Source organism: Carettochelys insculpta, chromosome 1 (assembly GCF_033958435.1).
Source record: "Carettochelys insculpta isolate YL-2023 chromosome 1, ASM3395843v1, whole genome shotgun sequence".
NCBI lineage: Eukaryota > Metazoa > Chordata > Testudines > Carettochelyidae > Carettochelys > Carettochelys insculpta.
In genome coordinates this window covers 294012945-294039424 of record NC_134137.1, presented here as the reverse complement: position 1 = coordinate 294039424, position 26480 = coordinate 294012945, and the positions used below count along the sequence as shown (strand labels likewise).

Below are 26480 nucleotides of genomic sequence, written 5' to 3'. Positions count from 1 at the left end.
AGTAGTGTAGATGCAGCCAGTGTGCTGTTATTTAGTTCTAATTTACCCTTAAATGTCTTCTAAGAGCCCATTAAGCAGCCTAAATGTTGGTAATGCTACTAGACAACATTGACCTCCTGTGGTCGAGTAAATTCTCTCATTTGGCACCAGTCAGGTCCCAAGAAAGGCATAACTGTTGATGTTGCAATGAAATATTTTCTTAAACTCTTTGGTTAAAACTCTGAAATACAGTATCAGATACAACAGCCAAATGGTATGTTTTCACATAAATACAGGTTTTACAAATGTGAATAATAATAAAACTCTTACCTGGTTTTTCTGTACTAATTCATTAACTGAACTTTGAAGGTTTTGTTGTTCCTGCACATACACAGCAACCTCCTGAGGCCCTTTTGCAAGCTCAGCTCTTAGCTGATTTATAGTAGCCTTAATAAAAAATTAAAAACAGTTATGATTAATAATTGATTTGATAATAATTAATTGATACCCCAAACACAGACAGGAGGTCTGGAGTGGGGCAACATATAAAACAGCTTGGAAAACAAGACTGTATGTTTAATTAGCTTGAACTCCATGTACAAATTTTGGCCCAGACCACTACCAGGGCATGGGGAGTGGGGGAAATCCCTTTGCTGAGATGATTTCACATCATTCTATCAGAAAAATGTTGTTTGCCCTCTCAAGTGGAAAAGGTCAAGGAGGCCATCCCCCAAACCTGGCAAATCCCAAAGGATCTGCAATGAGGCTTTGTCTCTCTCATAGGTCCGACTCTCACTGGAACTCAGATCCCTTGGTTCCAGTTCAGCCCTGTTGCCAAGATCCCCAGCCAGGAAGGAAGGTCAAGTGGATAAGGCACCAGAAACAACTCCACACATCAGATTCTCTTCTCATTTCTGCCACAAACTTCCTGTGTGATTTTGACAAATTACTTAATCTACCTTGTATGGTGACAAGTATCAGAGAGGTAGCCGAGTTAGTCCGTACCTTCAAAAACAACAAGAAGTCCTGTGGCACCTTACAGACTAACAGATATTTTGTAGCATAAGCTTTCGTGGGCTAAGACCCACTTCATCATCTGACGAAAGCTTATGCTCCAAAATATTAGTTAATCTATAAGGTGCCACAGGACTTCCTGTGGCTGTTAATCTACTTGGCATCTCATTTCCTCATCTGTAAATTGGGATAATACTTCCCTACCTCACAGGAGTGACAGAAGGACAACTACATTAGCGACTGTGAAGTGTTCAGATACTGTAGTGATGAGGGCATAAGTACCTTAAGTAGATAGCAATGACTGCACTTGACTCGCATCTTTAAGAGCTAATTTCTGTGAGACAGATGCACAATGTGCATCCCCCAGACCCCATCTCCTCCCTAGCAAGGACTCTAGAGTGCTGCTAAATTGTAGCGTGGCACACAGGAAATGGTGAAGGGGGAAAGGGAGGATGGGGGTGGGAACAAAATAATGTGGTAGGAAGGATGTTTCTGGAGGATCCCCTCCATGCTTAGATTTGGGCTACATGATATGGTCCTTAAGGTGGAAAACAAAGGTAATTGCTTTTTATAAAATATGTATTAACAACAGTTAACTCAGTTAACAGTTATCTCATTAAGACATGTCTTAAGCAAACTATTCAATGGCTAAATAGTCCAATTCCCTTGCTGTTACTCTTCGTTTCACTCTTTCTGCAACAGGAGGAAGATACTGAGAAACATCAGCTTTTTGCATTTTAAAGATAAATGAGAAAATAAAATGCACATTGTATTAACTTTGAAACACATAATGCACAAATGGCATTATTACTTATAAATACTTTTCCTTTCCCTAAACTATTCTAGCCACAGATTTCTGGTCACAGGTACAAAAGTTAATGTGATAATTTCCTTTTTTAGATAAAGAATAGCACATCCCATGAAAGTTTACAATCTTTTGTGCTGTAACAAAAATTATAAGAAAGAAGCACTAGCCCATAAATAAAGACAAATTACTTCGCTTAGTTAATAAAATAGGCTACCTTCTTGAGAAGAACAAAGAAAATATAAGAATATAAGCAGCTCTTAGCTCTGACTCTTCATAATGGCACACTAAACTGCTGTAGTTGCAGAGCGCTTACTTTAAAACACCTGATTTTACTATGCAAATGCACTGTTTTGTGAAAGAATCCAGAAATGTACATGGATATTTGGTAGAAGGGATGATGTAAATGCAAAAATATGCACAAATTTGTCAAATGCTATTGCAACCATAAAAACCAGAAACAGACAAAGAAACTATACAGATGAGTTACTATAAATATATTTCAAGATATAGTTCTGCAGCCACTGTTATAAGAAATTTTATTATTAAAATTGAGTTATTAAACAGCAACAAAGTGAAGCTGAATAATCATTTCAAATACTTGCTGGCTGACATTTATTTGATTAACACACCAGTAAGCAAACAGGAACAATCTGTTTAACATGATCTTGATGATATCTTGAGACTACAGAATTACAATATAATGATAAAAAGCTTTCACAAAAAATTACCTCAAATTTAAGCGTCTCCATTAGAAAGCAGAAAAAATAAAATAAAATGATGGATGAAAGGTGGAAACAAGTAGTGATAAAAGTTTTAGGTACAAGTCTTCAAAATCTACAGTCAAACATTATCCTTCTATGTCTTTACTTAGAAAGTCTTTATCACAACAATGTAACTTCAAAAAGAAATACTTGTACCTCCTTATGTTAATAACTCTCCTCATGTTAATCACTGTATGCACTGGAAATATTATCAACAGTCTAGCAGGGCTATACTTAGAGTCTTATGCCAAGTAGGTAATTATCCCATATGCAACTAACCCTGTGTCTACACATGCCTCTTCCTTTCGAAAGGGGCATGTTAATGAGCGGGTTCGAAAGATGCTAATGAGGCACTGCAAGGAATATGCAGCACCTCATTAGCATAATGGTGGCCACGGCAATTCGAAAGTGCGGCTTTTCAAATTGCACGCTGCCCGTGGAGACAGGGCCTTCTGGAAGGACCCCCCCCCCAGTTTTCGAAAGCCCTTCTTCCTATCTGGTGATCAGAAGAAGGGCTTTCGAAAACTCGGGGGGGGGGGTCCTTTCTGAAGGTCCCGTCTCCAGTCCATAGGCAGCACGCGATTCGAAAACCCGCACTTTCGAATCACCACAGCCATCATTATAGTAATGAGATGCTGCATATTCATTGCAGTGCCTCATCAGCATTTTTCGAACCCACTCATTAACATGCCCCTTTTGAAAGGAAGGGACACATGTAGACCCAGCCTAAGTGAAATAGGCTCCTGCAAAGATTCACATGCATACTAAACTTGACTGTAGTGAGACTATCCACAATGAACGAAGTTAAGCAGAGTGTGAAGTTAAGCATCCTTTACATTGATTCTAAAGGCTTTTGGAGTAGGTGTTGTGTGTTTCAGGTGCTGCACAGAAAATTTACTATATGGGATTCACTATAGTGAGAAACTAATCATGAGATAATTAAGAGGATCCCAAAAGCAACATTAACTTAAGGTAGCAAGATGCCATGTTTTTTGCATATAACTCCTTAACAATCCCAACAATACAATGAATAAGAATGCAAGATGGCGACTCGCAAAAGAGTAACTCACAGTACAGCTAATCAGTGTTTTTATATGTGAAAAATTAGTATTCTTTCAACAATTTTTAATTAGTTAACGACCAAATGGTAATTTAGTTACACATATTGCTTCTTTCTTTAAATCCTTAGCAATGGAGGCCAAAAAACCATGCCAACACAAGACAACAAACATGAAGCCAACATTTAGAGCAGAAATGCCACAAATATGGTAATGGTAGATTCTTTCACCTCAAAACTACTTAGTTTCTCAGCATTTAAAGGAAGAGGTCCATTAAAACAGTGAGATTTTTGTTCTTATTCTTGCAATTCAGTCTATACAATTCTCTGTTCTAAAAAATTACATTCTCTGGAAACCAAATCTATGAACATGAGAAAGTATTTCATTTCTTAATGCTATTTTAGCTATATTCTCAATCTGCAATGTCAGCAGTCTGACTGTGTCATAGTTACAAGAAGGGCTATGCTTCGAATGGATGCATCTGGTGACAAGTTTCACTACTTTCACTCTTTTTTGGGCAGAACCATGCATCCCAACTCTCTCTCTCAATGGATCTGCACACTGCACCCTACTGTCTACCAACTGTAATAACACAACAGGCCCAACCGTGTTGAGATACTGGACGCCCTTTTCTTCCAGGGCTGCTGACCTAGGCTGACTGAAGAGATTCAAACAACTTCTTCAAAACAAGGAATTGTTTATTCACTCAAAGATGCACAGCACACAAAGAAGATATAACCATAAAAGGTCTGTATACCTACTCTTACCTAAACAGTATTTTTTCTGTGCAAGTTCTATGTAAGTTCCACTAAGCTCAGTCCCACCTACTGCTGAGTTGGGAGAGACAGAAAGCCCCTGCTACTCTCTGGCTGGGTCTATACTCACCACAGAAGAAAATATTTACCTTTGATCTTCTGGGGTGCCAATTTGAGCATGCACAAAATGGCGTGTTCCAGGGTGAATGCTGACCCCAGAATTTCTTTTGAGCGGCATGGCTTTAAGGAAGGTTGACAGGAGAAGCGCTCCCATCAACCTTCTGCCATGAAGACAGAAACCGAAGTTGACAACTACAAAATCAATTTTTGGTAGCCAACTGACTTGCCAAAAATTGCGGAGCAGCTGTTGACCTTCCAGGTAAGTGTAGATGCAGCCACAGTGTCTCACTATCAGAAAGTATGTCTGCACTGTGTTTCAAAAGGGTCTACAGACTCAGGTGCAAGCTATGGCACTGAAAACAGCTGCGTATGCTCTGAAGCCCATATTAACATGGTTGGTAAAAAAGGGGAGGCTGCCGGCTCACCTTCCCACCCAGGCTTTAGAGCTCTAGCTCCAGGCCAAAAGACAGGACCTCCACTCCTGTTTTAAGTGCTGTAGTAGAAATCTATGTGTATAGATTCAGGGTTTGAAACTCAGTACCATGGGTTTTCAAACACAGTGGTAGCATACTCAGAGACTCATCTTCAGTAACTGCTACCCACTCATTCCTCTGCCTTTCTAAGCTACGATCTTTCATGGTTTAGTACCCCTTTGACCCTAGGCTTGGCCCTGGGAAAAATTATCCTGCTAGCCTGGCTAACCCTTAAAGTACTCTTTCTGGAGAATTTTACTGTTAGATTTCCCATTAGTTTCCCCCAGCCAACTCTTAACTCCATGCAGTCAGGCAGCATAATATCCAGAAGGTGAACTGAGGTGAATGTGATGGGCTTAGAAAATAATATATTTAGCCAGTACTTGGTTTTGTGCCAGTTCTTGCTAGTACTGAGGAACAGCGCCTCAGCAGCCCCAGCCCTGGGACTGGCTGGGCACAGGTCGGGGGGGCCGTCTGAACACTGACTCCAATTTTTTTTTAAATGGTCACAGCCTAAATTAATCTCTCAGTCCCAGAAGTGATCCCTCAAAGAAAAGGGCTGAATCACAGGCCTGGGGAAGCTTTCACAACCATTACTATATACAGCTTCAGCTTCCAGTGTTCTCAATCTAGCACCTTTCACACATGCATTAGTTTTAAAAAGCTTGGTGGAATTGAAGCTACTTGTTTTAAAATCTGGTAGATCTAATATCACTTCTCATGGACAACAATGTAATTTACCTGTATATCACACTATAATCACTCATATGTTAAAGATTATGGTGCAGAGGGGATAGCACCATTTTACAAAAGAACGAATTACTGCTACTTACTTTAGCACTCCTCGTCCAGTAATTGGCTTTGCTTCAATTTCAACAGTGCCTATCTAGTTTTTTTTTATAGATAGCTAATGCCATTGCAAAGACCACAGTGAAAATTTAGTGAAATTTTCCCTGCCTCAACTCTCCTCCAAGATTTCTCATATGTATGCATAAGAATAACTAGCTACGCCAACTCAACCCTTCTCCCCTTTTTATGCCATTACATCCAACCAGAGTGATAATGAACATTAGATTGATTGTGCTGAGTAATATGCCATGAAATAGTTAGCCATTTCGCTCTGTAAATCCCTTCATTAGGATGAAAAGCAGTCATTTATATTTCTACTAGAGTTAGCTCTGCAAACTCTGGCAGGTATCACTTTATAGTCTATTTATACTTTAAGATTATCTTTGAAACATATAGACTACATGGCCAGTATTATGAACTGAATGCTTAAATTATGAAGCACAATTATAATACACTCAAAAAGAAAGGACAAAAAGACAGCAATGCACCCAGCTACATAAACAATTATACTCAAGTCTCCCAACTGTAAGACTCCTTTTCTCACATACATATTTGATCCAGTCTCTGAAAGGCTTCTCAGTATAAATGTTTTAAAACTTGAGCAAGAAAATACTGGACTTATTGTTTGGTATAATACTGTACTCTCTGCACAGTTCATGTGTCCCCATGAATGTTTTGTACAGTTTCTGCAGGAGAAGGAAAGATGACAGGAACCCTGAGGAGTTTAAAAACAGTACAAAGCTGAGAGAACTGGTAACTCCAAGCTTCTCTAATGCTCTGTAGGGCAGAGGAAGGAAGAAGGAGCTGGAATCTTAGAGCTCTGAAATTTCATAGGGCAAATGAACCCACGGGACTTAGAGGAGCCAGTTGTTCTGTGTCATTGCAAAGGTCTCTAGAACAATATGTACTAGGAGTAATTGGAAAACTTATACACTTATCTGACTTGATTGCTTTTTTATCTGAGCTGTACATGATCGGGAAATACATAGTTGTAGTGGAATGGGGACCCTGCAGAGCTCCGGAGTTCCATAATGGCCCTATATTTAGAAGAAGGAAATTAACCAATAATTTTGTTACTTTTAACATAAGCATCTCCTTGCCAAAATTTATTGATCCAAGCCAAACATTATAGCAAGGACTGTTCCAGTTTAAGAAAGCATAAGCATCTAAAAAGTCTGGAAATGAACAGTTAAAGGAAGGTAAATAAAGATTCACATATCCTCACAGTTCAGACATTCTCTAGAATAAGCACACACGTGTAAAAATAAAAATCACATTGCACATTCCAAAAACAACCTTAATTCAGAAACCCATAATCTACCCGCCTAACATTGAACAGGAAATGCTTATTGGAGCAAAAACAGTTTTAAGAATATTTGAAATCACTGGTTACAGGTGAAAACACCCATCATTCTCCAAATTTACTTGACACCCCCCTCCCTCCCCTGCCTTTCTGTTCTTCCTAAGTAGCTTGGTAATGTACTAACTTCATTTAATCAAAAGCGTATACTGAGCCCTGCTCCCTATTAAATACAGCAGGATTGGGTAAATACTGTTAGATATTTTCAGATTTCCCAGCACTGGCCTAACTCTGCTCCCACTGAGTTCAACACTTCTGGTTAGGCCAATGATAAGCGCTTCTGAAAAACCCACCTACAGTCTGTATCTTTTATGGAACAGAATCTCACATTGAAATGATAAACAGGAAAAGACAGCATGGAGAGATACAGGGCTACATACTTCCAGGACATATAATTAAGGTGGAAGTAACAGATTTTGTTTGCAACCTCAGACTGGAATACCGAATGAGGAAAAATAGTGGTGTCGCTGGTCTGACCATGAAGGATGAGACATGATATACTGGAGTCTCTTAGCCAAAACAGATAGTTGGGCCTGGCAAGAGCTGAGTTTCTGCTTTACATAGAGAGAGTAATAGGCAAAATTTTGGTTTCCATGGCCAATAACGAGCAGTGAACTAAAGGTTATTGAATGGGGAGGAAACACCAATGATTTTAAAGCATGTACAGGTTGAACCTCTCTAGTCCAGCACCCTTGGGACCTGAAAATTTGCCGGACCACAGGTCAATAATGTCCAGCAGCTTTACCAACACTTCCAACACTGGGCTCTTAGAAAACATGTAGGAGTAAATTACATCTAAACAATAGCACAGAACACAGAGGCGGGACTGGTGACTGGAAATAAACTTTATGGGACTATGAGAAACTTGGCCACACCCCTGAGAAGTGGTTGTCCAACTAACTCAACTCACGTCACATTACAGATGTTGCCAGATTAGAGTGTTACAGATTAGACAGGTTCAACCTTTTGTTTATAAGCAAAATATACATGTGATAAAGAGTAAGTGTCAGAGAGCTCCTGATTAATAGGTTAATGCTGGGCAGAGAAATGGTGCAGAATTTACACTAATTAAAAAAAGTCACAATGCATATTCTACACACGTACATTTCTCTAGGGGACTGTCTGAACTCTGAAAATATTTCAATAGTTAACTACCTTGCATGAGAGGTTCATTTTCAGACATTTCCATGCTTGTGGGTTATTTGAAATTATAACCCTGTTTTGTAAACATATGTTTCAATTTTAATGTTAAGTGGCAACCATAACCTTAGGTAACAATTAGTTTGTGTCTCAGTACTACAACACACAATTTAGAAAAGGTCAAAATATTTTTTTCTTTTTGAGGCAGAAATGCATTTCTCTCTTTCCCTGTCTCACTGGAGAGATCACAACACATACCAGCCAGAAAGGCTGCTTCTCTTCTGCATGGCTGTATAAAACTAACTTTTCATGCTAAAGACACATGGATTGTCTCAATCTATTCCAACCTAATAAAACACACCCTACCAACCTAGTTACGAAAGAAAGCAAAGTTCTAGTGAATGTGATGAACTAACAGCCATCATTATCATATGAAAATCATGGTAATGCTAAAACACATTCTAAGCCTTTCTGTTTGGCACCATTACCTCTGAGTTTGCATACTCTGCCTGCAAATGCTTGCACTCATCTTTCAGCTTCTCTGATTCTCTCTCTCTTTCCAAAGTCATCTTGTCCATCAATGTCTGAACTTGAACCAGCTCCTTCTTTAGAACAGAAACATCCTCCACACCAGGTCTTTGCAGCTGAAAAGCAACAAAATAATAACTACCACCAATAAGGATTTCTAATACTGAGATACGTTTGTATTGTCACTTCATACATACTCTCAGCATAAACTTGCAAATTCATTAAGATTTCCTGCTGGAATTATCTTCAGTTATTTACAGACCTCTATTTTCAAATACTCTTAATCTAAACAGAAAGAATGATATTATTTATAAGTGTTTTTTATTATATACACTTGTTGCAGCACCCAAATCCCTCAATGAGGGACACTACCGCATTAGGCAGTGTATTCAGATGCATAAAGGCAGAATCACTACCCTGAACAGCTTACAGTACTAAAGAACAGAACAGATGTGGTGTGGAAGGAAAAGATAATCAAAGGAAAGCCACGAGGTTTGTAATCCCAGCCATCTATTACAGAAAAAGAGGGTGAGGCGATTTCTTTTATTGGCCCAACTTCTGTTGGACAGAGACAAGATTTTCAGCTTACATGGAACACTCCTTGACGTTAGGGAAACATACTCACAGCGTCACAGCTAAACCTAAGATAGAATAAATCACTTAGCCTAGTAGTTAACACATATTTCCAGAGACCATTCAAGATGAAGCAGGGAGAGGAAGGGTTAGTGGGTTATAGATTGTTGTAATAAGCCATGAATCCAGTCTCTCTATTCGGTCAGTAATTTTTCAGCATCTAGCAAAATTATGAAAAAACAATAACGAGCTCAGAAATCCACCCCAAAGCACACTGTCACACTCATCCATTTCATCTGCACCCGTAACAATTTAACATTCAGCACGAACACTTTGTCCAAAGCATAGGAACAGACATTACTATCAGGATGGCTCCCCAACGTCAACAACTTCAGAGGTCACCTTAAAGAAGAATTTCTGAAGAAATGCACTAAGAAACCACTGATGTACCTGAGATACATGGATGACATTTTCATCTTCTACACAGATAACCTAAATTTCTCCACAATTTCATCAACCAACACCCAATCACTAAACTCTCTCTAGAACAAATGATTCTCAAGCTGGGGACCCCTGAGAAAATTTCAGGGGCCCATCAAGAGAGCCAGCATTTTAGACCTGCGGGTAACTTAGCTTCTGCATTGTTTGGCCATGGGCAAGTGCCCTGCTTCCTATGCCCTAGTCCTGGCCCTGGCTTTTTCACGCAGAAACACACTTATTTGGCACAGATGGGCTGTGGAGTTTTTATACTGTGCTGGGGTTGCAGATGTAGTATAAAACTATTTTAGCTATATGTAAAGTTTGCCTGTATCTGATATTGAGCTCAGATTGTAAAAGAGTGTGATGTTTGTTACAACTAACTTTTCTCTCTACATGCTGACTGACTCTATGCTAACGAAGGCCCTTTGATGTGTGAATGAGAATATATTTATGCATGCAGGACTGCCACTAGATGTTCCAGGAAGGCATCAGACCCTTATTGCTACATATCATTATAAAGGCGAGAAGCGGGCACACTGACAACTCTGAAAAAAGCAAGACAGGCAGTGAAAGACAGGCATCACTGAGAATCAGCATGATGGGACAATAGAAGAACAGCTTAAAGGAACATTAAAGGACTTGAGAAAACAAGCACCCACAAACAGAATGCAAAATCCAAAGATCCCTAGAAAACTGCTGTAAGAAGAAGCTGTCATGTCACAGACATTGGGTTTGTCTGCCACTTTCAGGCCGTGTCTACACTAGCCCCAAACTTCAAAATGGCCACGCAAATGGCCATTTCGAAGTTTACTAATGAAGCACTGAAATGCATATTCAGCGCTTCATTAGCATGCGGGGGGCCGCAGCACTCTGAAATTGACGCGCCTCGCCACCGCGCAGCTCGTCCCGACGGGGCTCCTTTTCGAAAGGACCCCGCCTACTTCGAAGTCCCCTTACTCCCATGGGGTAGGAATAAGTAGGCGGGGTCCTTTCGAAAAGGAGCCCCGTCGGGACGAGCCGCGCAGCGGCGAGGCGCTTCAATTTCGAAGTGCTGCAGCCGCCCGCATGCTAATGAAGCGCTGAATATGCATTTCAGCGCTTCATTAGTAAACTTCGAAATGGCCATTTGCGTGGCCATTTCGAATTTGGGGCTAGTGTAGATGTAGCCTCAATGTGGTCTCAGCCTGGGCTGAAGGAACCTGGTCCTGATCCAGCCTCATATTTCATTAGCCTGATCAACTAATTGACAGAGAGCAACAGACTGGTAACTATAACCTCAGCTGGCAAGACAGTAAATGTACGTGTGCATGTGTGTGTGCATATGCAAACAGCTTTTATACTGTTTCCTCAATAAATGCAGCGTATTGCCTTTTCCCCTGAAAAAGATCCCATGTGCTTCTTATAAGCATAACACAGGGAAATCAGAAAAAAACAGTTGTGAAAACCCCAGCTCTAGAACACTAGCTTCAGCTTTCGTAGAATGCAACCCTCTCGTACCTTGAATCTCCCATAAGTCAGGAGGCTTGGGCCACGGGTTAGGTCATGGAAGGGAAGCAGGGGGGTTAAGCCTGGGGTGGGTTAGGGCTGCAGGGGGTGGAGTTGAGATGGAGTGTGGGGGGGGTGTTGAGCCGGCTTGGGGGCTGGAGCCGGGTCCATGGGGGTGGTGGGCACGGGGTAGGAGTCATGTACCACGCGTGGGTTGGAGCCGGAGCCCCCACCTCAGGGGCAGGGGGGTGAGCTAGGGCCATGGGGTGGACGGGTTGAGCCTGGCAGGGAGGAAGGAAGGGGGTTTTAGCAGGCAGCTAGTGGAGCTAAAACCCTTCTCCCTACCTTCCCAACTGACAGCAGTGCCGCTCTGGGACAGGTGTTTTAGCAGGTATCACTTTAAAGCATGTACAGATTGAACAGGTGGCAGCCAGGCAAGCTAAAAGCCTTCCCCCTACCTTCCCAGAGTGACACCTAGCGCTGCTGTGGGAAGGAATGGGGAAGGGGCTCTTAGACTGCCCAGCTGCCTACTGCTGTGGGAAGCTAGGCAGGCTGACAGCCCAGCAGCTTCACCACTGTGTGAAACTCGTGTTAAAGTGAGTTTTGTCATCTACAGCCAGGCACTCAAGAACCATAAAATATGCTCTGAGGAAAAGGTGCAGGATATACACACTTCAAACCACCTTCACCAAAGACACTACACCAGAGAAGTAGAAAGCATCATAAAATGGGCTATCCAAACACCCTGAGAGACCTGCTTCAGTACAGAAATAAAATCTGCTCCAACCACAGGGCTCTACTTTTCACTTTCCATGCCACACTAAAACCTAGAGGATACCATCAAACAATTACAATCCACACTGAATGGGGACAAAATTCTGAAAGAAAACTTTCCTGAATCTCCTCTTCTGACTTCAGATAATCCTCCAGCCTCTCAAAGCTCATCATCAGAACAAGCGCTTCGTAGACCGGGGCCCAACTCAAATTAGCACCAGACATTGCCAGACAGATGCAAAACTGTAAACATATCCCCATTTCTACAACAATCAGTACTCTCCACAAAAAACCTTTCAAGGAGCAAGGGCTCCAATACTAGCTATGTGAGCGCAATTGGTTCCTAACTTTTTGCTCATAGGTGGAAACTCGTAAGAGGGACACTAAATTCCTATTAAAATACTTGTAAGAGACTCTGATTGGTTCCAAGTGCTCAGAGGGGCAGCAGGTGGTGCTGCTTTTGAAAAGTAAATGACCCTGGGGTTGGGAGGGGGTTAAAGGATGGGGACAGTTTGGGGTCATGAGCAGGAGGAAGAGTTGGTTAAAACCTGTAGGCAGCTCAGGTGGAGGAGGTGGCGGCTTGTTCCTCCCGGCTGCACCACAGGTACCTGGGGAGGTGCAGGAGGGCCAGGGGGTTTGGAACTGAACAGGATGGGGTGGGTGTTGGGAGTGGGCTGGTGGGGGGTTGTGCAGGGAGCCGTGGGCAGGGGGAATGTTGGGACTGGGGGTAGGGGGTTGCAGGTCTCCCCGCGCTCCGGCCAGGTCTCTCTCATCAACAGATGTTGGGCCAATAAAAGATATTACCTCACCCACCTTGTCTTCCTAATATTCTGAGACGAACTCAATAATGCCACCAGCTGCACACAGACATACAGCGCATTAGTTCTGTGGATGGATGGGATATTTACATATGTGTTACCCAAAAATGTTTAAGGTGGACTTTTTTGTGGGAGGTGGGGAAATGTAACACTTGGAGCTGAAGTGGGAGGGAGAAAGGGATATTTGGTGTTGGACAGGGAACAGGAAAGAGAGTGAAGGTGAGACAGGAGGGAGAGAGGAAGGGGAGAAGGAGTAACAGATGTACAATGGCCAGAAGACTGAGGGTAGTGCAGTGGCAGAAAGGGGCGTAGAGAGGCATGAAGAAATGCCACTGACCAATAGCAAAACAGTAAATTAAAAGAAAAATCCAGACTTGAAATTTCACCATGAAGGGACTGAAGATGACAGGAGGGTGGAAGGCTCCTCTTGGCTACTTAGCAATCCCTTATATGCAAGTAAAGCTGCTAGGTAATTTCCTCTGAGACCATGATTGTGAAAAAAACGTTCTTTAGTATTTTGCCTCCATGGAGGCACACTATTGGAATACATGTGTCCTGTGCACAACAGTAACACCAGCATAGCCAAAGTGATGACAGCTGTCAGCCTTTTAAACCACCACATGACCAAGGCCTCGGCAGAGCTGCTCTTCCAAATGCAGTTGAGCAGTGGATGCAACAGTGAAAAACTTGAGAGAAAAAGGCCAATATAAACACACTCGCTGAAGTAAACAACAATGGATCTATTCACGGGAGTGAATTATAATCATCAGTAAGGGATGCAAAACTACAGCTAAATAAATCATGAGGATTAATCGTCTGTTTATGAAAGTCCTGGAAGGAGGGAAACAACAGAGGCCTCATACAGCACAGTGCACAAACTAGTATCATGTCATACATACATAATGATAATGCCAATAACTGAATAAACAGAAAAGGCAGAATATACTTTACCAGCTCAGTCTTTAAGTCTTCTATTTTGGCTTTCTCTTTCTGTAGTTCTTGCATCAAGTTTGTCACTTTCTGCTCTGCATTTTCTCGAAGACTCATTTCCTCATCATACTTAGCCTTAATATCTAGTTAAGAATGAAGTTGTGCAGAAGATCATTCATCCAAGCTTTAACTAAGAGACGAACAGGTGGCATAACTATTGTGTATACTTACCCACAATTTCAGTAGCCAGTTGTGCAGCTTTTTGCTCAAACAGGTCTTTCATCTGCTTAATATTAAAATTTTCTACTTGGGTCTCTTCGAGTTGCCGTTCCAATGATTCTAGCTCAAAAACAGTAGTATTTATTGAATAAACTAAAGTCAGAGGTTATATAGAAACTTGTATTGATAACAGAGCATTACAAAGGAGTAATTCACCAAAGCTCACTAACCTTCAAGTCACTTCTAAAGGACTGTTTATATACTTAAACTTCAGAATATGCTTCACTGGAATAGGACAGTGACCATAGTATTTTGCGGTCGTGAGCTCGTAATCAATCTAACCAGTGGAAATCAGTGTATCCATTTTGGTCACTTCTTGTACACTGCTAAACTCTGAGCCGTGAGGTGAAGTCAGAAGTTATTAAACAAGGATCATTCAGAGATTGTGCATGTACATAAGAATGTTATTACTCCATGAGTGCATCATGCAAATATAAAGTGGATGAAAAATTATAAACATGCAGAGTTTTTAAAAAGTGTTTTCTTTTCCAGCAAGCAGGGAAGATGGATTCTGAGGTCAATAGAATCAGCACTGACAATTGGTGTAATTCAAATGTCAACAATCACCCATCTTCCTCTGCGCAACAGCTGCACAGCTATTTCAAATGATTAAGGACATGTTTAAAAATCAAAACCACTATTAGAAGTAATTTTAGTTTCACAATAATTCACCTCCTTTATCCTAAAAAAATGATGGACTCAGGCAATACATTTCTAAAATTACTTTACTCTAAAAATGGACAAAGCAACCCCATGAATCCTTATAAACTTATTGAAAAAATGAAAGCAAGAAAAGGCATTAAATAATTATACTAGTTTAGCTTTCCAATATAGGAAACAGTATTTGTCATCAAAACAAGTTTCACTTAATTTCTGTAACACCCAGTACTGTAATATTTCAGTGCAACGTAGAAAGTTAGCTATTAAAATATTTCTCACCTGTAGATGCAGCAGTTGTCACTCCATCAGGCTTTGATTCCTTAAGAAAAATAAAGAATAAATATGTCAGTAGATAGTAAAGGAAAAATAAAAGTTTCAAATGGAGACATTTCCCTAGCACTAGAAAGAACTTTAAGCTCTAGTAACGTTACAAAAATGGACTTAAATGCTTCAATGCTGCAAGGCAAATTAGGACAGAAAAGGCCAACAAGGCTTTCCATCCTCTCGTATTACTTTGCTATCACGCTGATCCAGAACGGCAAGACTCCAGTGTGAACAAGCCTTCTGTTACACTGAAATCTGTCTCCACATACATGTTACGTCACGCACCATTTCGCAAAAGAGGATCAACAGGTAAGGAAAGAAATTTCCCAAAAGATTCAAGAAATTCTATTAACTCTTCGCATAGAGTGAAATTTACTTCTTTCTAATGCCTGTTTCTGAGGTTTGTATAAATCCACAGTGAAGCAATCCTATATACGAAAATAAATTCAAGCTCCATTGCTTCAGGAGGCAAGCTCAATAAGATACAAGAGGCTACCGTTAACTTTGCTTTGGTAGGCGCTTTTGGAGAAGGTTTTGGGGGTTTTAAAGATTATATGGCTTTTTCCAGAAATATTTTGAAAGCAATACCTCACTACAGATCTCAAATAGATGCAACAACAATGAAGAGACTGGTAAACACAGCATGGTCTGAATAAGCAAACTGAGAGGGAAAATCTGACTAGAAATTGAAGGATATGTAGCACTGAACAATCATGGTGCATTTAATATCCCTTTAACCTCATTCACAGTTATTTCGATGACTACTGATTTTAAAACACTTGGGCTACGTCTACACTATCCCAAAACTTTGAAATGACCCTGCAAATGTCCATTTCAAAGTTTACTAATAAAGCGCTGAAATACATATTCAGCACCTCATTAGAATGACGGCGGCCGCAGCACTTCAAAATTGCCGTGGCTCGTCCAGACAGGGCTCCTTTTCAAAAGGACCCCAGCAACTTCAAAATCCCCTTATTCCTATATGCTGATACTGCTGATAAGGGGATTTCAAAGTTTCCAGGGTCCTTTCGAAAAGGAGCCCCATCTGGATGAGCCGTGCAGCGACGAGCCACAGCAATTTCAAAGTGCCACAGCTGCCGGCATTCTAATGAGGTGCTGAATATGTATTTCAGCACTTCACTAGTAAACTTTGAAATGGCCATTTGCACGGCCATTTCGAAGTTCTGGGATAGTGTGGACACGGCCTTGGGGAATCAAGTTATGGAACTAACTGAATTGGGCCACGTGCCTTACAACAAGATATTAATCTTCAATGTCAAAGATGATTATGAACTGCTGTTGTAAAACTGCTTCAAGTATTTTAAAGCAATTACTTGCTGCTGCTGGACTTTTTCTAATTCTTTCTTCAGCTCTTCTGAGTACCATCTCTCCTCCTAGACACGAGGGGGTAAAAGCGTATTTATGACTCACAATTTAAGCTGCCAGCACATGTCACTATTTGAAATCATGAACTATATTCAAGTAAAATTAATTTCTAACCTTAAGTGAAGCTTGCAAGTCTTGGACTTCTTGTCGGAGCAGTGATATTTCATCGCTGAATAAAGACCCAGGAGTTGAGAAATGATTAAGTCATGGTTAAATTTTGTTGATTAAACTTCTTGTACACGTAATAGTTCCTGTTCGTGTTTATCACTAAATAAGCTACATACAGGACACAACACATTTGATCACTGTCCTAATACAGTCTTAAATTTAAAAAATGAAAAATATAACACAAATTGAACTTGACTGACATCCATTATCTCATTTTCACACTAATCACCAGATTTTTAAAATGATGAGTCACCATAAAAATCTTAGAAATTTTCAGTTTAACATAGTTGGTCTCTTCTCAAAATGAGTTGTATGAAATTTTATTGTCACCCTTGTATTGGGCCAAAATTAGCTTACTTATTTCCACACTGGGGTCTTGAAGATCCCTAGTATGTGAAAATTGAAGATAACACATGGGATGGATTTAAAACTGACTTTACTTGTAACAAGTGAACTACAAAATTATGAACATGATAAAGCTTTCTAGATTCGGAGAAGTAGTAACTCACCTCAAGCAGTAACAACAGATCTTAGAGGTGCATGTTTCTATGATTGCTCTATTGCAGGTGCGCTTATGTCCCTGGGTGGCTCAGAACTTCTGTTGCAGTATCCATTAGGCCCACACATGCGCTGTCTCTCCTCATGCTGCGCCTTGAGGCTAGTCAGCACAGTAGGCTAACTGCCCCTTGACTTCCTACTCCCACATGGGTCTTCAACCTGGTATTGAAGAGGCCTAACTAGGCCTCTTTTTGAGCCAGTTGCATCTATTCACTTACATTCACGTCTCGGTGAAAATGACCTATCTGATAGCAATTAAAACATCCAGCAGAATAGGAGAAATGGCAGCTTTGGGGCACATTCCCCACACAGTATTCTTTCAGGACAAGGTTACATCAGGACAAATACAAAATGTGCTGCTCAGTTAACCTCTTTGGTTTGCATAAACTAACATTCATTTTCCAAACAATCAAGAGTATAGAGATGCACACACACCTACAGTGGAGCTTCCATATTTGAAGAACCAGCACAGTACTTGAGCTGGGTATAACTGATCCTGTAATGAAACACACTCTACAGGTGTCTGGGGTATAAGTGACCCCATGTTTAGACAATGAAAATAGATAGCAACAGCAACAATACAAAAGGCACAAGCAGAGCAAAATAAACAGCGTAGTAGTTTGAACAAATGGAGCTAGCAGGTGACATATATATATGTTCTGAAAACAGTATGTTTTGGCACTTCACACTTTATGTGTTTTTTGTGTCTCTGACAGAGGTGAATTATCTTCCCAATTTCTTAGATGTCTACACTATGAAATAAAATAGATTTTTAATAAATTTGATTTTTAGCCTCTATCTTAAGAACTCTAATTTAATTGTCCATAAACATTTTAGAAATTTGACCTACCGCATCTCCATTGCCTTACCCAAGTTCGACTACATGAGCAATGCATTGTGGGTACCTATCTCACGGTGCCTTAGCCCTGTTGCATTATGGGGATTTTGTACCACTGAGATGTGGATTAAAAAAAGATTGCCACAGTTGCCTGTGGGTGTTTGATGTCACTAACTCAGAATGCAAAGCACTCTCCCAAAATTCAGAGCACCCACTAACAGCATGAAAACGAACAGAAGATCACATCATTTTCTCCAGTACAGCAATAACGTAAGCATGGATACTCAAACGCTTTGAGTCACTGCACAGACTGTTATGGCAACTTCCCAGAATGTCGTGCACTTTTTCTTTTGACTACAAAGGGAGTGGGCTGAGACAATGGTTGAGGGTGATGATAAAGATTTGAAAAGCAAATCGCTCAACTGCAGGCCAAGAACTTAGAATTGCTGGCTGCCCTGGATACATTGCTGATAGTGGTGTGGCGGTTCAGACTCATGAATCCAGCACACACTGGTGGGACCACATTCTTTTGGAGACCTGGGACAACCAGCAGTGGGTGCAGAACTTTCACATGCATAAGTCCACTTTTATGGAACTTTGTGATTTGCTGGTCCCCACCCTGAAGCACAACAATGAGAATGAGGCCACTGTAATGTGTCATAAGCGAGTGGCAATCACTCTATGGAAGTTTGCAATGCCCGACAATTACCAGTCTGTGGCAAATCAATTCAGGGTGGGCAGATATACAATAGAGGCCAGGATGGTGCAAGTAGCCAATGCAATCTGTTGGTATCTCCTGAGCAAGACCGTGACTCTGGGAGATGTACAGGCCATAGTAAATGACTTTGCTGCCATAGGTTTCCTAACTGCGGTAGGCCAATAGATGGCATGAACATCCCCATCGTGGCCCCGGATCACCTGGCCTCTGAGTATATAAATAGAAAGGGATACTTCTTGATGGTGTTGCAGAAGTTGGTAGATCACAAAGGTCATTTCACTGACATCAACCTGAGATGGTCAGGGACGGTTCATGACATGAGAATCTTCAAAAATTCTGGGCTGTACAGAAAACTCCTGAATGGGGCTTTTTTCTAGACCAGAAAAATCAAGATCAGCAACGTGGAGATGCCTACAGTAATACTGGGTGGCCCTGCTGACCCTCTGCTTCCTTGCTTCATGAAGCCATACACAGGCACCCTGGACCCCAGCAAGGATAACCTCAGTTTCAGACTCAGCAGCTGCAGAATGGTGATGGAATGCACTTTTGGCAGTTTAAAAGTTCAGTTCCCTAGCGACCCATTTGGATCTTTTAAAAACTAATTTCCCTCACTATGGTTGCAGCATGCTGTATTTTGCATAATATTTGTGAATCTAGGTGGAGAATTTCATGAGTGCCTGGAGTGTAGAGGCTGATGCCATGCACAGGGCTTATTCACAGCCACCTGCAAGGCCATTCTTCAATACCAGTGAGGAGGCAGCAGCAATCAGGGAAGCTTTGAAAGCCAGCTTCATGAATGATCTGCCAGACACATGCTTGCGCTGCATTTTACTGTTTTAATACCACCCCCAACTCCCCAAAATGAGTTGTGCTCCCCACCAAATGTGAACCAATAAATCAGACCATGGCTTTCACAGAAAAAATACTTTTACTTGGGGTGTGCGAGTTAAGTTGAAGGAAGAAGAATGGCTGTAAAGAGATGGTTATTTTCACAAAAAGATGGGCAGTTGTGCTAGGGGCCCTCTCAACCCTGCCCCTGCTGCGAACCCTCTGCATACCTTGGCATAGCAGCAGGCAGCTGTGCTATAAGCCCTCTCCACCCCCACATGCCCCTGCACTGATCTGTGCAACCCACCACACAAGGGTACCAATAAATCACACCATGGTGATCATCAAAAGAATATGTTTATTTGGGTCGGGGGAGGGGTAAGCAGCAGAGAAAAGAAGGGGTGTCAAGGGTGGTGGAATAGCCTTTTGCAGTGGCTCCTGGGGGATAGAGCAGCAGAATGTCCCTCCCTCCCCATGTTCAGGGATTGCAATGGGGGGCGGGAGGGACCTAGATTCAGGTGAGTCTGGGCAGCAGGGAATGGAGCCCACAGTGCTGTATAGGGAGCCCTTCTGCAACTCCAGCATGGAGCACAGGACATCAGTTTGGTCGCTCATCGGTATTATGAGCTTTGCTGCTTCCTCTCTCGTGTGTGCTGACTGCTCTCTCCTGAACTTAAGCACAGTCTCCCACCACTGTGCTGTGTGTCTCTTTTGCTGTCAGTGGTTTCCGCTTGAGCCCACTGCAGGTGCTGCAGGATAAGGTCCTGCTTGGACCTTTTGTGCTTCCTCCCCCGTCTCTCACACTGAGGATGCCCCTGCTGCAAAGTGAAGGTCAAAACTGAGATACAATTCACACAAAGCATTTACCCATAGAATGACTGGGTCTCTGTCTCTACAATCAGTAAAACTTTCTTTTTAAAAGGCCACTTAAGGCTTCTTAAGAATGACAACGATTCAAACTGTCATTGCACAAGCCGTCACTTATCCACACCATTTCATTGTGGACATGGTAAGTTACTGTCTGCTTTATTAGTGGCAGGGTGGGGGTGGTGGGGGGAGGAAGGGGAAGCAGGCCTGTGTCCTGGACAGGGGGAAAAGATTTTTCAGCCACTCCCTGGAGCAATCTCCACAAGGAAAACCTGCCTGTGCTGGACATGCCACTGTGCAAGACCAGGTCTGCAGAGCCTGGCAGCCACATGGCAAGGGGAAGGGTTTGATTCCAGATGCATGGACAGCTGGGTGGGGAGGAATCCTTGTAAAGTAAAAAGAAATGCAGGGGCAAAGTTTTCCAGGTGCATGCTGAGGGAAGAATGTTTCTCGGCAGTCCCCTGTGTAACCCTTCTCAGGGAAAAGGTAATATAAAGCAGAGGAAACCAGCACTGGGCATACCAGTGTGCGGGACCAGGGTCCACAGAACCCAGCAGCCATGTGGCGAAGAGAAAGGGTTCAATTACAGCAGCATGGATGGCTCAGTGGGGAGGGATACCTGTAAAGTGAAAAGAAATGCAGGGGCAAAGTTTTCCAAAAGCATGCGGGGGGGGGGAAAATGTTTTTCATTGGTACCCCATGAAGCTAGCAGCATGGTGGGAGGGAAGAAGACCCAAAGAGCCTACCACCCACACCAAGAGAGGCAGAGGGAGTGTCCACCAGCTACGTGGTGTGGTAATGCACTCAGGGGAATGGAAAAGGACAGGGAGCATTGCAAAGAAATCCAATCCAAATTCCCACGTTTGCTTAGGTTCCCAAAGACAACATCATGCTCCTATGAACGACATATAGTGAAAAAGAAGAGATGCTCATCTTGTGTGAGCGAAAGCCTGGAAAATTTGCCAAAATGCTGTGTGACACAATGATACCAGATCACTATCTGGTTGCCTGACATGGCAAAGCGTGCTACCGTGGAAGCTGCAATAAGTCAACCCTGCCCAAAACCTCATACAAAAAATACAAGAGTACCTGGATGAAGCCTTCCTGGAGATAAGCACTCTACCCCCAGAAATATTAACAAGCTGTTCTGAAGGTCACAGAACCACAGAAAACCTATACTCACACCCAGCCACAACCCACTTGTAGCTTTCAGAAAAAATGCTCACTGGAACAGCTGAGCCCTGGGGATTCAAGGACTGGTGTAGAGGGGACCAGCTCCAGGTCAATGGTGAAGAGCTTTGGGCAGTCAGGGACAACTTCCTCTGGCCCCTGCTGGCTGCCCCCATCCTCCTCTCTATTGGCCTCTTCCCCCCGGCCCCCACTAGGCTTAGCTCCTTTTGGCTCACCATGGAGTCCAGAACAGGGACTCCTGAAGACTCCCAAGTAAGATTGGGCAATGCGGTCGGGTCTCCAGCACATCTTTGGAGATGATCCAGACTGCTGCATGGCTTCCTGTACCTTGTGATAGGCCTTCCGGAGTTCTTTCACCTTCACCCAACATTGCTGAGAGTCCTGGGAATAACCTCTGGTGATCATCCCACACAACTTCTTCTCATATATGTCCACGTTTTGCTTGGACACTCAAAGCCTGCTCACCACTGACTTCTCTCTCCAAACAGCAAGGAGATCCATAATCTCTGGATGGCTCCACGTTGGAGTGCTCTTGCAAGCTTGAGAACTCAGATCACTACCCTGAATACTCATGATTGCAAAAAAATGGCTATTGATGCAATGGCTACCGATGCAGTGTGATGTGATGGCTAAAAGAAATTATAGTTTCTGGGCACCACTTATATTTCCCAGGCTTGTTGGTGATGAATTCAAATTTGCAGACTTCCTGTGACCTACTTCATGCGCACCTGGAGAGCAGCAGAGATGGAAGCAGCCATAGCGGTTAACCGTGTAGCATTGTGGGATACATATGGGACACTTCTGGAGGCTAATAAAGTTGATTTAAAGACATGGAGTTTTTCTATATGAGCCTTAATTCGAACTTTTAAATTCGCCCTTGACACTACCTTGAGTAGCTTTCCACGGTGTTATAATAGTGATCTTAGCGCTGCCTAAAATCAACCTTATGACATCTACAGTAATGACAGTGACATTGTAAAATCAAGCTAATGGGCTTAAATTCAACTTTACCAACTTTAGGCTATGTCTACACTATGAGATAAATTCAAATTCATTAAGATCAATTTTGTAATTCTGGGTTTTAAAAAAATCGAATTTGAGTATCCTCACCTCCCCACAGACTCCCCACAAAGTCGACTTACTGCTGCCACACACAATCACTAAACATCAACTGTTGCAGCAATGCATTGTGGGATCCTATCCCACAGTTCCCTCATCCCTGTAGCATTCTGGGTATTTTTACTGGTGCAGAATGGGAAAAAAAATGCCCCACAAGTGTTTGAGTATGTGACGTCATCTTGCCACATTGTGTTGTCCTCATTCCTCTCCTGTGGAAAGCAAATGGCTATTTTTCCAGAAGGAAAAAAGGAAAAGTAGGGCATCAACAGAGAGTGCCAAATTAACACAACTCTGTTGCCTCTACAACTGAATTGCTTTTTAAAACTGAATTATCAAAGACTTTACAAAAAGTAGCAGGTGTCTGAGTCTTCTCAACTGGCCATCCAGCCACTGTCCCTGCTCCCTTAGTTACAGAAGCATGATCCCTGAAAACAATACAGGAACAATGGAAAGCTTGAAGAGTACGATAGTAAATGTTTGGAAAAAAGACATTTTGTGATGCAGGGTTTTTGGCTTCCCAGATCATTACACAAAGATGCCAGACAAGGGGGATGGGGCTCACCAAATTTACACACACAAATGCTTCTGTGCCATGGGATCAGCCAGAAGTCTGTGCCTGCTCAACTGGCCCACCAGGCACTTTTCCCTACATTAATGAGGCCAAAGTTTGAGGAAAGAGAAGGCTACAATAAGAAATAGCTAAAATGTCAAAGATTTTACAAAAACAGCAGGTGTCTGCAATGGGCTTAAAGTACAACAAGGTGTCTGTGTCTTCTCAACTGGCCCTCCAGCCACTTTTCCCTATGTTAAGGGGACGAAAGACTGAAGGCAGACAATAAAAGAGGTTAGGAAAAAGATTTTTGGCTTCCCACTTCACTACAGAGTTGTCCAACACCGGGGATGGGGCTCACCAAATTTCAAAAAGCAGTGTTGCTCAGGAGGCAGGCCAGGCCCAACTGACTGTTAGGGGGAGGGACCCCCTCATCCCATTGGGGGGTTGGGTGGATCAGAGGATGAAGGGCCAGCTGACAAGGTCCCTTCAGTATACTCAAGAAGCGGGGCCAGCCCCGACTCACTGTGGGGGGGCGAGTCCCCCTCATCACCATAGAAGGGTGTGGGAATCTGTGGCTGCAGAGCCAGTTGAAACGGTCCCCCCAGTGGCTGCCAGCTCCCAAAAGTATTAACCTCTGGGCGGGGGGGGGAAACTTACCCCCAGAAGCAGCAAGTCCCCCAAAATCTTTCCTGCCCTTGCAGCCCTCACCATGCACAAGCCAGGACATGATGCTGCCTGGCAACATGGTCCACATGGAACAGCAGGCACGTCCTTTTATTGAGCTGGGGGCTAGCCACACGATGTGGTTGTGTGTGGGAAAGACTTCAACTGTGTGATGCTTGTGGGGGTGGAAAGGGGGGCCTCTGCACAAATGTAAACCACAGAAAATAAGTTTCTTGGCCTCTCATACAAGCATGACCCCCTCCACAGCCTAGCTTCCATGTGGTGGAGCGTGACAGAGGCTGGCGCCAGCACACGAAAAAAAAAATCCAAGTGCTCAGCTTGCAGAGGTAGAGATAGAACCATGAGCTCCGTGTTGGGGTATTTTTAATAAGTAGATGGGCTCACAGTGCTGATAGCAAAGAAAGAAGTTTCTCAGCCTCTCAGACAAGCATGACCCCACAGCCACAGGCTTCCTGTGACAAATTCAAATTTGCGGGTTTCCTGTTCCCTAATTCCTGTGCACCTGGACAGCAGCAGAGATGGAAGCAGCCAGAGCAGAGGACTGTGGGGCAATTTGGGATATATACACGGCACCTATGCAGGCTAAGGAATTCGATTCAAGGACATGGCACTTCCACACTAGCCGTCATTCTAACAACTTTTAAATTCAAACTTGATGCTACACCCATCCGCGTTCAATTATGTTATATCAGTCTCAGTGGTCCCTAAAATTGAGCTAATGGTGACATTGTAAAATTCAGATAACTGCCTTAAATTCAACTTTATCATGTAGTGTAGACATAGCTTTAGCCTCTGGATCAGTATCCAGGACACTACATGCTACCTCCCTAGAAATCTTAGGCAAGGCTGCAATGTTCCTTTCATACACCCACGGGTTAACCATTTCTATGCCCATGTCCCTGAGAAACATTCATCACTTTATCCAAACACTTACTATGCCACTTGTGATTCAAAAAAATCCAAACAACATATGCATTCAGGCATGCAGTATGCATGTACAGTGCAACAGTGTGTCTTTGCACCAGCCACAGCATCTGTCAAGTAAGGACTTGTCAAAAAATGTATTTGACAAATGTTGCTTCCACAGAAATTCTTCTTGGCAACTGCAGGCTTACCACAAAACTAATTTGATGTCATTATCTTCAAAGAAACTCCATTTGTTGAACAAATGTGATGATGGGGGAAGCATATGTTATGTGATGTCTCACAGATTTCTGATCTAGTTTTGTGGGTGTAAGGGAATGTCAAAATGGAGAGCTTACTTCGAAGTTGCCCCCATCTATATTGTAAATCTGTAACTCAAACTGTGCACTTCGAAATTCATGCAGCATCCATTATGCTAATGAGGTGCTGAATATGCACATTAGCGCCTCATTAGCCTGCTTCAAATTGCCTCAGTACCATGCCACCTCCGATGAGAGAATAAGAGTGTAGAAGCAGCCCAAATGTGGAAAGACTGACTCCATTCCAGTGTGAGCATACTTAATGTGTGAAGAAGTAGCAATGTGTCATGAAAAAAATTATTTACATTTTTGTGTGCATTCGTGTCAGAGTAACAGATCCCAAAAAGAGTAGAAGAATTTAAATAAACTGATTTAGGCTTATATTTGGTTTTACTAGATTGTATCAACTAAATAGTGGCGCTTCAGATTTGCAAGATAGTGAAGTAAATGTTTAGCTGTATTATGGCCCATTAAAAGTGCAAGTTAGTTCCTGTTCATTTACCATATAATGTCATGGAGAAATGCTAAAAGACACTATGTTCTCTCATTTGCTCTGAAATATGAAGCCAAATAGTATTTACCCCATACAGCAATTCAGTGTGCCCAATAGTTACACCAATATCAGACAATGTGGTGATGTTCAAAACCCTTGGGCCTGAAACTCTCAAATTTCACTCTTGTAAACTGAACACTTTTGATACTCAGATGAACATAAGCATGGAAACCCACAAAACCAATTGTATTGGTTCACTCAGTAGACCCATACCTTATAAATACATTTCTTCCCGAAGGCCTAATCTGTAGCCTTTGCCCCTGTGTTCAAAAGTCTTAACCGATGAATGACTGGGGAGGATATTTAATGTTAGTCCTATGTAATTTGTTTTTAATTTCATCATTAAATCATTCTACTTGTTCCTTTCTAAAAGAAAGTCCTGGAAAAATCATTTTTATTAGTTTACTTGAACAGTTGCTTCGTCAATCTGAGCAGAAATAATTTGGCTTTATTTAGTGAGAGAACTTTAAAAAAACATTCAAAACTTTTTTGAACCTCTAGTTTTAAGGGTAACCTCTTTTCTTTGCTGAGTACAAAAGGGTCTTGTCAGACTCTTTAAATGCTCCACTATATCTAGCATATTTAACAAAATGAGCACATCCAGCTGAGTAAAATCATCCAGATCC

General features: G+C 42.2%; 1 protein-coding gene across 5 annotated transcripts in view; it reads right to left on the bottom strand.

Annotated features, from left to right (window-relative positions):
* The window catches only part of EEA1 (early endosome antigen 1), a 160195-nt gene that overhangs the window by 77026 nt on the left and 56689 nt on the right, over positions 1–26480 (bottom strand). For 2 of the 5 annotated variants that reach the window (XM_075011958.1, XM_075011967.1), the window contains exons 4-10: positions 16669–16723; positions 16503–16562; positions 15124–15163; positions 14137–14244; positions 13927–14048; positions 8806–8961; positions 310–426 (exon numbers count right to left, since the gene is read on the bottom strand). In XM_075011958.1, the coding sequence (XP_074868059.1) occupies positions 310–426; positions 8806–8961; positions 13927–14048; positions 14137–14244; positions 15124–15163; positions 16503–16562; positions 16669–16723 (658 nt within the window). Of the gene's footprint in view, positions 1–309; positions 427–8805; positions 8962–13926; positions 14049–14136; positions 14249–14354; positions 14474–15123; positions 15164–16502; positions 16563–16668; positions 16724–26480 lie in introns of those variants that run through there. The other 3 variants (XM_075011976.1, XM_075011985.1, XM_075011992.1) reach the window with 3 other exon arrangements.